At 45.0% G+C, this 12,887-nt stretch overlaps 1 protein-coding gene across 1 annotated transcript; it reads left to right on the forward strand.

The window, feature by feature from the left end:
• Positions 1–1,393: 1,393 nt before the first annotated feature.
• LOC133921355 (chloride channel protein CLC-f-like) lies at positions 1,394–7,912 on the forward strand. Its single transcript, XM_062366191.1, has 9 exons — positions 1,394–2,165; positions 3,895–4,297; positions 4,674–4,868; positions 5,208–5,662; positions 5,739–5,843; positions 6,027–6,257; positions 6,417–6,632; positions 6,861–7,093; positions 7,239–7,912. The coding sequence occupies exons 1-9, from the start codon at positions 1,725–1,727 to the stop codon at positions 7,285–7,287; spliced, it is 2,328 nt and encodes a 775-aa protein (XP_062222175.1). The 5' UTR covers positions 1,394–1,724; the 3' UTR covers positions 7,288–7,912.
• The last annotated feature ends 4,975 nt before the right edge of the window (positions 7,913–12,887 follow it).

Raw genomic sequence — 12,887 nt, forward strand, 5'->3', positions numbered from 1 at the left:
TGGCAGGAGGAGAGAACCGACTTCACCAAGGTATGTCTCCTGGCTGGTGTTAGGAGTCTCGGCTTCCATCCGGAAAGGCGCCGAGCAACATTATCTAGAATTGGTTGCAATTGTACTAGACGCAGCCGTCTAGTGTCAATAGCAGACTAAGGTATTGTATTGGAAAAAGTTGACACTTGTCTATTGTGCCATTGTGTGTATGTCGTGTGGCATGTAACAAAAAAAGATCTTGATGAGGACTTAGCATCTTTGACATCTCGAAATATTTTGGTGCCAGAATGAGTTCTTCATGACGCAAAATGTGTTGCATGAACTTAAAGTTAAATGTAAGAGTTGATATTATGATTGATTATTTATATGAAGATAATTTTAAGATATCGATAAGTGAGTTCGCATGCATGAGCGGATGCAGACTGCGGAGTGAAGCTTGATGAGACTGTATATTTGTATTCATCGGGTTAGACTAGAACGATAGATTTAGACAACCAAACATATTTTCTCCTAAAATTATATATATCCACCAGCCAATTAAAAGAAGATACCATAAAATTATAACAGTCAAACACACCCTATAGGAAACGGAAAGCGAGAAAAGTCTAAGTTCTAGTGTCCCAAATTTAGGCCTGCCTTGTTTCTCAGCCATATTTGAGCCCATTACATCATCTGTTGTATATGCACCGCAGTAAGCCCATTTTTTTTGACCCAATAAACCTACAAGCAAGCTCGGCCCGGCTTATTTCCGTGAACTCGAGAGTTTGCGTATGCTTGTGAACTGTACTTCCGGCCTGCTAGCCCAAAGGCAACCAGGCCATAGTCTCAGCCCGTCCGGATGTAGGGCATGTTTGGCCCAGTTTGAACAATCTATGTGTTGTCATGTCCTCTATTGTATCATTGTATGCATCTATGTGGCATGTACAGAAAAAGATGTTGATGAGGACTTTGCATCTTAAATTGACATCTCGAAATATTTTGGTGCCAGAATGAGGAGTTCTTCATGACTCAAAATGTGTTGCATGAACTTAAAGTTAGAAGTGAGGTTAAGGAATCCGTAGAAAATCTTTGCACGAACAAGCAACCTGCAGCTCTTGCGATGTTTCTTGTCGTCAACCTCTCTTGTCTCAAGTGTGGACATGATCAGGTATAAATAATCGCCACGATCATGTTTCTTTTTCTAGGACCACGATGTTCCACTACTAGTGACTTAGCGTTATCAGTGAAAATACCAAAAGAAAAATCGACAAATCTTTATCACATGATTTGTATATATGGGTTTATACCATAAGAAAAATCGACAAATCTCAGTGCACCTCACTGGCTCGCTCACTCGACAGTCGACACAGGTTGCACGCGAGCATCTGCGCCGTCACGCATCCCACCGTTCACAGAAGATCCGGTCCCCTCAACGCTAGGCGCATCACCAGATTCACGCAATAGCGCTGCTCGCCATTGGACGCCCGGCGCGCCGCGCGCGGGTCACAGGTGCGCGACCCGTCGGCCCCTGTCTCTCTCTGCCGTGGTCGTGGCCTCGAGCTCGCGTGGTCTCTCTCCCTGAACACCTTCCCGTCACTCCTCCCTCCTTCCCGCGTCGCCTTCCTTGTCGTTTAAGAACCACCCCGTCCGCGCTTCGTCAACTTTCTGCTTTGCCTCCCTCGCTCGCATCCGCATTCGCGTCCCTCCCGCCTCCAGATCTCGATGCGGCGGTGGCCTTCCTAACACCTGAAACCATGTCTGGCTGCGACGACGACCACGCCTCGCTCCTCAGATCCCACGTCGCCGGGGCCGGAGCCTCGTCACCGTCGCCGTCCTGCCCCTCGCCGCGCGGGGCGGGGCACCAGCACCTCGCCGACGTCGAGGCGGACGAGGCCACCGTCACCGCCTCCCCGAGGCGCGTGGGGGGCGTGCGCGTCCTCCTGCGCCACCTCGACCGCCGCATGTCTGCCCGCGGATCTGGGCGTCGCCACCACCAGCACCAGTACCAGCAGGTCGATCGCTCCGCGGCCGCCGAGCAGCTGGCCCCGACGCCGTCGCAGCACCAGAGGGACCGGGCGGCGGCGGGGGAGGATGACGAACTCGGGGACGGGGCGCCGCCCGAGTGGGCGCTGCTGCTCATCGGGTGCCTCCTCGGACTCGCCACCGGCATCTGCGTCGCCGCGTTCAACCGCGGGGTGAGTGATGTCTGATAAGACCTTAGACATTTCAGTACAACCAGGGCCAGCCATGAGATTTCAGTGGCCCAGGTGAAATAAAAACGGGCTCCATTGAACATAAACATCAAAACATTTATGTATTAATTGCAAAATTAATATTTTAGGTAGAGTCTGCGAGTATTTACGATAAGCTGAAACAACCTACAATACATCCGATCGTTAGCTCGAACAACCTGGAATACGTCCGATTGTCCCAGCTGGAACAACATGGAATACATCCAATCGTCACATCGGACAGCTATTCTAGGTTGTTCCAGCTTATTGTAAATGCTTGTGGGAATAAAATTATCGTAAATGCTCGCGGGAACAAAATTATCGTAAATGCTCGTGGGAACAAAATTGCGAGGGATCAGAGTACACGTAGGTATGCTTACGTTAATACATGCTAGCTAGGTAGAGATACTTACTTGATCAACTGTATCTGCATGTCTACGTATAACTTGTTGTGTGCAGCTATAGTTACTCACCGGTACATGCAGCAGGTAACTTGCAGCCATAGTATAGCTTTGGAACTATCTGCTCGCAGGTGCCAGCACCACAACACAAACATTGCGCTGGTAGACAGTTGCTTACTGCTAAACGGTTGGTTTCAACTGCTGGCGGTCGACCGGCTGCGTGCTTCTATGATTGGTAGCGTGAACGGTCGGGTTTTGTGACGATGATGATTGGGCGCACGCGGGAGCGGCCCTCGTACCGTGCAACGGAGCTGAACCCATCGATCACCAGAGCGAGTGGGGACTTTTCCATATTTCAAACGTGTGATCTCAACAAGGGTCGGATCCGTTTGAGGTGGAATAGAAACTATAGAGGAAAAAAACCAGTGACGAAAACTCATATGGCAATGGCTAACGCCTGTCCTCGAATCGAAGTTGGGGGCATATAGAACGTCTTGGAGTTTTTGTTCCGCTGAACGCAGAAAACTAGACTGTCTGGACGGAAGAAAACACGAAACAGCCAAACATCTAAATAGACTAGGCATACAGGTAGGTCACTTGATATTTTATTGACCGAAGGAACCAGGCCACCTACGTCCTACTATACAGACTGTTAAGTCTACTTACTATTTTTGGTCTAGTTCTATCTGTTGTCATACAAATTGTTATGTATATATACTATACACATGTACATAAAGAGGGCTTCCTCGGCTTTGGGGGCCCGGGGCGGCCGCCTCGCTCGACCCCCCTCAGGCCCAGCCCTGAGTACAACTTTAAGTTGGTTTGGTTGTTGAGTTGTGTTCTATTTGGGTGTACTTGATGCTAACATTTATGCCTTGTTTTGGAATGTATAACTAACTGCTAGATTGGAAAAGCTAGTGGATTAGGTTCTTGACATGCTGCAAATTTGGTTCCATTTATGTCTGCAAACTTGATCTATATATGCAAGGTGGTACCTACCTAGCATTTCGTACCTGTCACCACATAAGATTACTTGTTTTTGCATATCCAGGAACTACTATGGAATTAAGTGATTACTAATGGGAGATTGAGGTGATGGATTTCCAATCACAACAAATTTTGTTAAAACCTCGCACATTATGCTGATGTGCAATTTGGATTGGTGCATAATCATCTGTAACCCAGACACTTCAATTTTAAATAAGTGCAAAGTATGTGGATAATTGTTGAAATTCTGTGGTTGCATCTTGCATGACTGATTCTATATACAGCTCGCATAATGTCTTTGCTAGGTTCATGTCATCCATGAATGGGCATGGGCAGGTACTCCTAATGAAGGTGCAGCATGGCTCCGCCTTCAGAGGCTAGCTGATACTTGGCACAGGATACTGCTCATCCCGGTGACTGGAGGTGTGGTCGTAGGAATGATGCATGGGTTGCTCGAGATATTTGAGCAGCTGAAACTTGTGAAACCAGCGCAGGGGCAAGGCATCAACTTCGTTGCAGCCATCTTCCCAACCGTAAGGGCTGTCCAGGCTGCTGTTACTCTAGGGACTGGTTGCTCGTTGGGGCCTGAAGGTCCTAGTGTGGATATTGGCAAATCATGTGCAAATGCATGCTCGGAAATGATGGAGAATAACAGGGAAAGGCGGATTGCCCTTGTAGCTGCTGGTGCTGCTGCTGGAATTGCTTCAGGTATGGTGCCTTGGATGTGAAAATCATCTTACTCAGTATGGATGATCATGATACTGGCAGTAGCTAATAATTTCATTCGGTAACAGATTGCAAAATGACAATCTCATCTTAGTTGGATATGGGGAAAGATTCAGATGTTATTGACATGTCAACTTTCAATCATTTGACATGGTCTTAAGTAGTTCAAGAATGAAAGAAATAAAGTAAACATAAATATGCATATATTGTAAAAAGAAACCCTCAAATGACATAGCTAATGATTATCACAATGCTGCACCTACAGCGCTACCCCTCACTTTCGACTTTTAAGCTGTGATTTTTATCTTTTTGTGATATGATTTCGCTAATATACTGCTCCTTGTGTGTGACTTTTCAGGTTTCAATGCAGCAGTTGCTGGGTGCTTTTTTGCCATTGAAACTGTATTGAGGCCTCTTAAAGCAGAAAATTCACCTCCATTTACGACTGCCATGATAATATTAGCATCTGTTATATCATCTACTGTATCAAATGTTTTACTTGGAGAAAGACCAGCTTTTATAGTGCCAGCATATGAGCTAAAATCGGCTGCTGGTATCTGCTCTGATCCTTTCTTACAGTAATTTTAGTTTACTCTGTTAATTGCTGTTGGAATACATTACAATAACCATGTTTTTTGGTCAATTCATGAAGCCCAAATATGTGATTTCCATTTTTGTTGAGGTCACGGGTATAACATCCAGAACTGATTTCTCATAAGTTTCAGGGATTGACCTTATCGTTATAAATTTCAAGTTCCCTTCGGAAATTTGGTTATTCTATAATGTGACCTGGGTTTTTGAAGACTGCATAATATTATTCTCTTGTTTTGTTGATGTGTATGAGAAAATGTGGTTTTTTAAGGCTGCCCTCATTTCGTCAGTTTGTTTGCAGAGCTACCCCTGTACCTCATCTTAGGAATGCTCTGTGGAGCAGTCAGTGTGGTATTTGACCGACTGGTAGCATGGTTTTCAAGATTATTTGGGCACATAAAGGAAAAGTTTGATTTTCCTATTGTAGTGTACCCTGCTTTGGGTGGGCTGGGAGCTGGCCTCATAGCTCTGAAATATCCAGGGATTTTATACTGGGGTTTCACAAATGTTGAAGAAATACTGCATACTGGGAAAAGTGCTTCTGCTCCTGGTATCTGGTTGCTAACTCAACTCGCAGCTGCAAAGGTAGTTGCAACTGCCCTCTGCAAGGGCTCTGGCCTTGTGGGAGGGCTATATGCTCCAAGTCTGATGATCGGCGCTGCTGTTGGAGCTGTTTTCGGAGGGTCAGCTGCTTATTTAATAAATTCAGCTATACCTGGTAATGCTGCTATTGCACAGCCACAAGCTTATGCTCTAGTAAGTTGCCTTGCAACCCACTTTCCTAATTGCTTTAAGTAGTAATGTCCAATGGCACTGATTATCTGAACTGTAGGTTGGAATGGCTGCTACACTAGCTTCAGTCTGTTCAGTTCCATTGACTTCAGTATTGCTTCTTTTTGAGCTGACAAAGGATTACAGGATTTTGCTTCCTCTCATGGTAAGTATGATTATTTGTTAATGTGATCTTTCGTTTTTTTTTTTTTGCACAGCTTAGAAATTTAGTTTTCATCAGTCCTTTTTAATTCTTATTGCCATGTTTTATGCAGTGGACATATAAGCCATCACCTGCTATTGCATGTTCAAACTAATACAAATTTATTTCCTGGTTCTCTTCTAACAGGGAGCAGTTGGGTTGGCAATATGGGTTCCTTCTGTAGTAAACCAACCAAATGACGGTGAGCCTTCTGGGTTCAGAACACCCAGACGTGGTTATTCTTCAATTTCATCAGAAGACAGAAATGGTAGCTTCAGGCGAGGTAATAGTGCAGATGATCTTGAGCTCACTATATTACAAACGGGCATTCATAACTATGGAACCTATAACGAGGAAATGCTTCTGGATGATTTGAAGGTTTGTCAACCTCTATGCTGGCAGCTTTTACCTAATTGAAATTCTTGTTAGCATGTATAGGCAGCATGTTCAATTGCTTAAGTTGAAAATGGTAGAGAAGTGTAAGTTTGTAATTGTGCTCTTGTTTATGTTGATTTCCATTTGTACCTTTTTAATCAGGTCTCCCAGGCCATGTCAAAGATCTCTGTCAAGGTGCTACCATCTGTCACAGTAACAGAAGCTCTCAAGCTATTGCATGATAAGCAGCAAAACTGTGCCCTCGTTGTGGACTCTGAAGATTTTCTCGAAGGAATTATTACATTAGGGGATATTCAGCGCATGGGATTTGAATTGCATGGCGAAAGCTTCATTGATGGAGACCACACCAAGTCTGATGTATGTTTACATTATGAAAAGAAAAATTCTTTCTTTCCATCGAATACGGCTGTAAGCTATTTTCGCATGGTGTAAGCTAACCATGCCATTTAAGGAATCTGTTAATAAGAAACTCGAAGTTTGATGTCTAAATAATATGCATGTATTGTAGCCTCATGATTTGAAGACAAAGAAACAATTTCCACACTGTCTGGTCGGAAAAAGTATTAACTCAAAGGGTATTTGCAGGAAATCTCTGCTACCATGTCTTCATGTCTTACTCAAGGATTCCAGTACCGGGGAAGCGAACGTGGATTGTTAATATGCTTTCCAGACACTGATTTGACCACTGCCAAAAATCTTATGGAGGCCAGAGGAATAAAGCAACTGCCTGTAGTTAAGCGTGGCGTTGGCCATAGAACTGCAGGAAAGCGCAAGCCCATTGCTCTTCTTCATTATGATTCTATTAGTTGCTGCTTACGGTTAGTCATGAGCTTACATCTTTTGTCTCAGCCTTGTATTTTTCTTGGTTTTATTGAACTTTGCCTAATGTAGTAATGTACTTGAATTGGTTTGTTGGTAATACTACTCGTCTATGCTAATGTTGTTTTTTGTTCGCTTGTCAAGGGAGGAAATCGAGAACTGGAAGACCATATATCAAAGAATGGCTTGTTAATACTACTACTCTGCTGATATCCTATAATTATTCATTTGATTGTCAAGGGAGGAAATTGAGAACTGGAAGACCAAATGTCAGAGAAAAGAAGACTTGCAAATCGGCACTGGAAAATTACAGTGCCCTATGATACCACAGCAGTAAGTGATACTCCTAGTCCTGGTCATCTATGTGAAATGGGATACACTGATACAGGGAGCATACATCCAGTTCAACCTGTATAGTTTAGAAGCCAATGTAATATTATGGGAAGCTGCACGGGCAAAGCATGATCAAAGGCTCTGTTACTGCCAGTAATCTTGTGGAACTCCTGCTCGTACTAGTTATTTGTTCTTGTTACGAGTGGACTTTTACTTTACACGGGAGAGGGATGGGGTATCGATGTAGAGTAGGAAGGCGATACTTTTACTTTCGTACTGCTTGTAAGTTGTAAGCTGTGGCAGAAATTCCAGCTTGATCGCTTTTTTGATTCAGTGAAGCAGCCTATGCTCGTGTGCAAAGTGTGGTCACACGAGAAGCCTGTGCGAGATGTGCAGCGTAATTTTTCTATTTTTTGGTCACGCCCATGCTGTAACTTGTAAGTTGTAAAATCACATTGTTTGTAAATAAAGCTTATCGGAATGTCAGCACATAAAACTTGCGTGTTGGTTTTGCCTTACGCGTCATGATTGAAAGCCTGTAGCACACTACAATCCCACCCGCATCGATATATTTGCCCTCCGGTACGGCGGTACGTGTGCTGCGCCGGTGGCAGCAAGCTACCCGAGTACCCGACTCACGCGCCGCCTGCACGGAGGACGCACGGGTACGATTCCGTACGAAGCGCGTGGTTCTCGGCCGTGGAAAAGAACGACCCCGCTGCGTTCCCGCTCGCCCGGTCCCCAATCGCCTTCGCTCTCGCCGGTGCCAGCCGGGCCTCACGGCGGCACAGCTCGCGGCACGCTCGACTTCGTCCGGGCAGGAGCGGACCGCGGACGCGACTTGGCCACTTGGGCAGTGGGACGCACGCCAGCACTGGCACGTCCGCCGCGGACTTTTGGAACAGGGAGTCGGCACAGTTCCACCCCGCGCGGGTGCTCCGGCGGCAGTGACCAAGTGCTTACGGATGGGCGGCCCTCATTCTGCGAACCCGCAAAGGTCGCGCTCGCGCGCAGTAGCTTTCTCCCAAGCTAGACTCCTCTGCTGCTTCGCGGGTCGCGGCGGGTGCACGGCGGGAGACTGGGAGAGGCCGGTGGATAGCTACGATTCGGCCACAAAATATCACCACCGTTTCATTCATTTCTTGGTTAACAAAAAAAAAATCTGAGTCAATTCATTAATCTCAATCGCAATAACTGAAAAGCACGAAACGCAGTTACGGAAACTACAGAAGCATTGAGAGTGAGAGGGCATCAGCTTTGCGGCAACTTCTCGAATGGAGGCAACTTCTGTGCCCAGAGAAGCTAGCACACCTCGTGCACATCTCAAGGGACCGACGGCAAATGCTCAAACAATCACACAGTGCGTACACACACGTATCTCATAGCCGACAAAGATACTCGATCGATCGATCACAAACCGCCGAAGCGACAAAGCAAGAAGCTGCGTGGAAGGAATCTGCTTCCCGACGAGGCGACGACGCACGTCGCTCTTGCAGATTCTCATATACGCGCCACCGTGCATGAATCCCCGGTACAAAACAAAGCTGCCGAACAGACATACAACCCGGCCGCGGCCAAGGCCAGACAGCTCAGGCGAAAGCTCAGTGCGAACACAGTTTCCACGGAACAGCAACCCGTTTTCCACGGCAGAGGAATAGAATAATAGAAATACGACTAGAGCAGCAATATATACATTATTGGATTCGACGACCACGCGATACTGCTATGCATCCCGGCAAATGTCTGTCACTGTGGTTTGGTATCTACTTGTTCTGTCTGCACTTACGATACCTACGTGCTCTACTGGCGGTCTGGCGCAACGAAAGCCCATCGCGTTTCCACGTTGCATCCGCAAGATGCAAACGAGAGGAGAACGCCAGATGATTACCCCGGGCTCGTACTCACGCGTGAGAAAGTCCCGCCGACACACTACCCCTCGGCGTCGCCAAGCGCATAACACGGGGTCAGAGGCAGAAATGGTCACTGGTCTAACTAGAGGCGGCGGGTACAGAGATTGATGGGTTGCTGCTGATACAAATCCAAGTACCCAACTATTCATGGTTAACCACCCATTGACCCCTTTTTTCCAAGGTTTATTAGCTGTGAAGCACTGAACATACAATGCCAAGTTTGATAGGGCCTCGGATTCTGATTCATTTAGAAGTGATTCTGATTCAGATTGAAATTGTTTCTCTGGTGAATTAGATTCAGTTGTGAAATCGTATAGCTGTCTAACTAGATTCAGATGCTTGAAAGAGGATAGTGTTTGAATTGACCATTATGCCCTTGCCAACTACAGTTTTATATGTCCATGCTTTTATGTTGTAAGATATGTTATGTGATGTATCCCATTATACATGTGCTCTCTTATTTTATTGGAACTTCTTGTACAATTAAAAGCAAAAAGAAATTCACAGATTTGATTGGATCATCAACACAATGTGCACATATGACCATACCTTAAAAAAATTAGTGCGTAGCATACCGAAAAACACGTATTTTCAAAGAAAAGGATGAGTTACCACGATACATAAACATGCTCTTTCTGATACAATTATTTGGTAGCACAAGTCACTGAAACTTCCATAAGCAATCTCATAAAGATACATGCACAGATCACTGAAACTTCCATAAGCAATCTCATAAAGTCACATGGAAGTGTCAGAGCTATCTATCTCCTAACTGTATGTCACCAATACACTTCTTGAAGAAACTGACATGCTCCAATTTCAAAGAATAATGTGAACAGAAAACACACACATATTCAGAAAGCACACATTTTCAGAGAGTTTGCATTCACATTTCACAACCATTAACTTTTTTTGAATCCACATCTCACATATTGCGGCTACCTGTCACAACTAGAGTGAAAATTATTCCTGCAACATGTCATCCCGGGAGGAGAAACAACAACATGCATTTCAGCAAGAACTTGGTAATCTCTGTCTGACATACATGGAACAAACTGAACAGATCTAGGAACAACCATTTCAATCCAAGACAGGCCTGGCCAGATCAAAGCACAAATTAGCAAATCATGGCACAATTGAGCAAAACTAAATTGTATCGAGTAAACAAGCACAACGGATGGGGGCGAGACCATGCAACTTTGATCCAACAGCGAGGGGGTCCAAAAGCGGCCAGATGGACTTCGCGGTAGCGATATGGAGTTGGCCAGTAGCGACGATTTGGTGGCTGATGTCCGGAGGTGTGAGGGTCACATCTCTACCTGTGTATTAAGCAGATCAGAGAAAGGGGAATAGGAGAACTCACAGTGTTGGTTTTCTTCTTGACCTGAGGATCCAACTGAGAAGATCGTCTAGTTCAGCTTCCTTCTCGATCTGCAAGAAGCATCGAGACAATCGGAGATGCTGCGGCTCGAGCTCTACGGCGACCGATGCGAAGTACTTCGAGTCAAGGGCGGCGCAAACTGCCATGCGCGCATGATGAGACACGACATCAGTGGAGATGGGCGACAAGGGAAAATGTCCGGGCGTCCGAGGCTTTGCGATTAGCTAGCGGCGCACAACACTCCAAACCCTAGAATCGCCATGGGAAAGAAATGCGAGACGAGGGAGCGACGGGGGATGCGAATCGGTCGAGGCCGAGAGGAGGGAGAGATGGGGACGCTTGTTTTGTTCTATGGCATTGCGGGTAAATATTCACGAAGTAAAGGGACAGGTCAATAATAGATCGGTTGGATTCACCGGGAAGTGAGGTTTCCATCGATTCGCTAGACCGTATATAATGGTGAATCGCTTCGCCCTAATACGCAAGTGGAGCTGACCATGAATTATCTGTTTGGTAGGGAGTCACCGATTTCTTGAGCGAATTGGTGGAAAGAATCCTTAGATTGTGATGGGTTGTTAGCACGAGGTAAACTGGTTTGATGGATACGTATAATCTTAGATAAAAGTGTATTTGACTATTCGTATGTACTGTTTCAGTCTGGTAGAGTAAATACAAATGTACGGTTGTGGACTAGCTTGGGTGAGCTTCCCTTCACAGCTTAGCTCGACGGATACAGTGGATCCACTTATCAATATTATAAAATCATTTGCTTGTAGGCAATCAATCATAGTCAACTCTTGTATCCGTTTATACGCCCTCAGATTCCATCAACCAAACATAATATCAACTCAATCTGTCCTGATAAATATAAACAACAAAATATTTTTTTTCTCAACAAATATTATTTTACTCAACCTACTTCCACTCAATCTAAATATATATATAATCTATACAAAATAGACCCCTACGAACCACTAATCGCACCCTTAATACATTGTTGAACTACCTAAAACTATTCTAACCTAAATTTTCTACCTAACTATACTAATTTTTCTACCTATCGCAAATTTCAGAACTAAATCTACTCTATTCTAAATTTCCTATACTAACTTTCCTATTTTTTCTACTCTATTCTAGATTTTTTTTCTACTCTATTCTAACTATTATATACTAATTTTCCCTACTCTATTCTAACTACTCCTTAAATTTTTCTAATTTTCTAAGTATTCCTAATTTTTCTAACTACATCTACTTTCTAAATACTCCTAAATTTCTAACTAATTCGAACTATTTCAAAAAAAAAACTTTACCGACCACAGCTGCTCTCCGCTGCTCGTCGCCCGAAGCCACGCGACGGCCGTCACTGCTCTCGCTGGCCACCGTTGCCCGCCAAACGCCTCCGCCCGACCGAACGCTGCCCCGCGCCGCACGCCGCCCATGCAATCCGCTCATCACCGTCGCCTGTTCATTGCCGCCCATGATGTACAAGATTGCGCATGGGAGAGGAATCAACGGTCGTGGATTATATAAAGGTCTGTCAGTACACTGAATGCCGACATACCTAATGTGTTACCTATCGGCATTCCACGTACTGACAGGTCATAACGTGTCACCTGTCGGCATGTAGAATGCCGAAAGGCCGATACGCTCCACAAACATTCTACGTGGCACATCCCGTTAGCTGGGCCCACAACCTATCGACATTCTGCGGGCTGATAGGCTCCCGAGCTCAATGCCACGTAGGCTGTTGGCATGCGGAATACTGACAGGTCCCTTATCGATATTTCGCGTGTCGACATGTATCTATTCTTGCAATTTTTTGAATTTAGCTATTATTTTTAAATTTTAATAAAATAATATTATTAAAAATTCCTGCATATTGATTCTACGATGGCGAGCGATGCGACGTGTTGCCGAACCTGTCGAGACTTTCTACGAAATGCAACGTAAAGTAAACAACGCCATAATAACGCAACGGGACAGAGAAGACGATGGAAATGTAGTTTACTGATAGTCATTATTCGGCATCCTTTCATTACACTAGCGGACGGGCCTGAGTCTGCTACCCGTACATACAGGTTCTCACTTTCTCCCTTTGAAGACAACATTTGAAACACATAAATTTTACAAAACAGACAAATCTATATTGTCTTATACTACTTACGTGCT

This window comes from Phragmites australis, chromosome 6, assembly GCF_958298935.1.
Source record: "Phragmites australis chromosome 6, lpPhrAust1.1, whole genome shotgun sequence".
Classification (NCBI taxonomy): Eukaryota; Viridiplantae; Streptophyta; class Magnoliopsida; order Poales; family Poaceae; genus Phragmites; species Phragmites australis.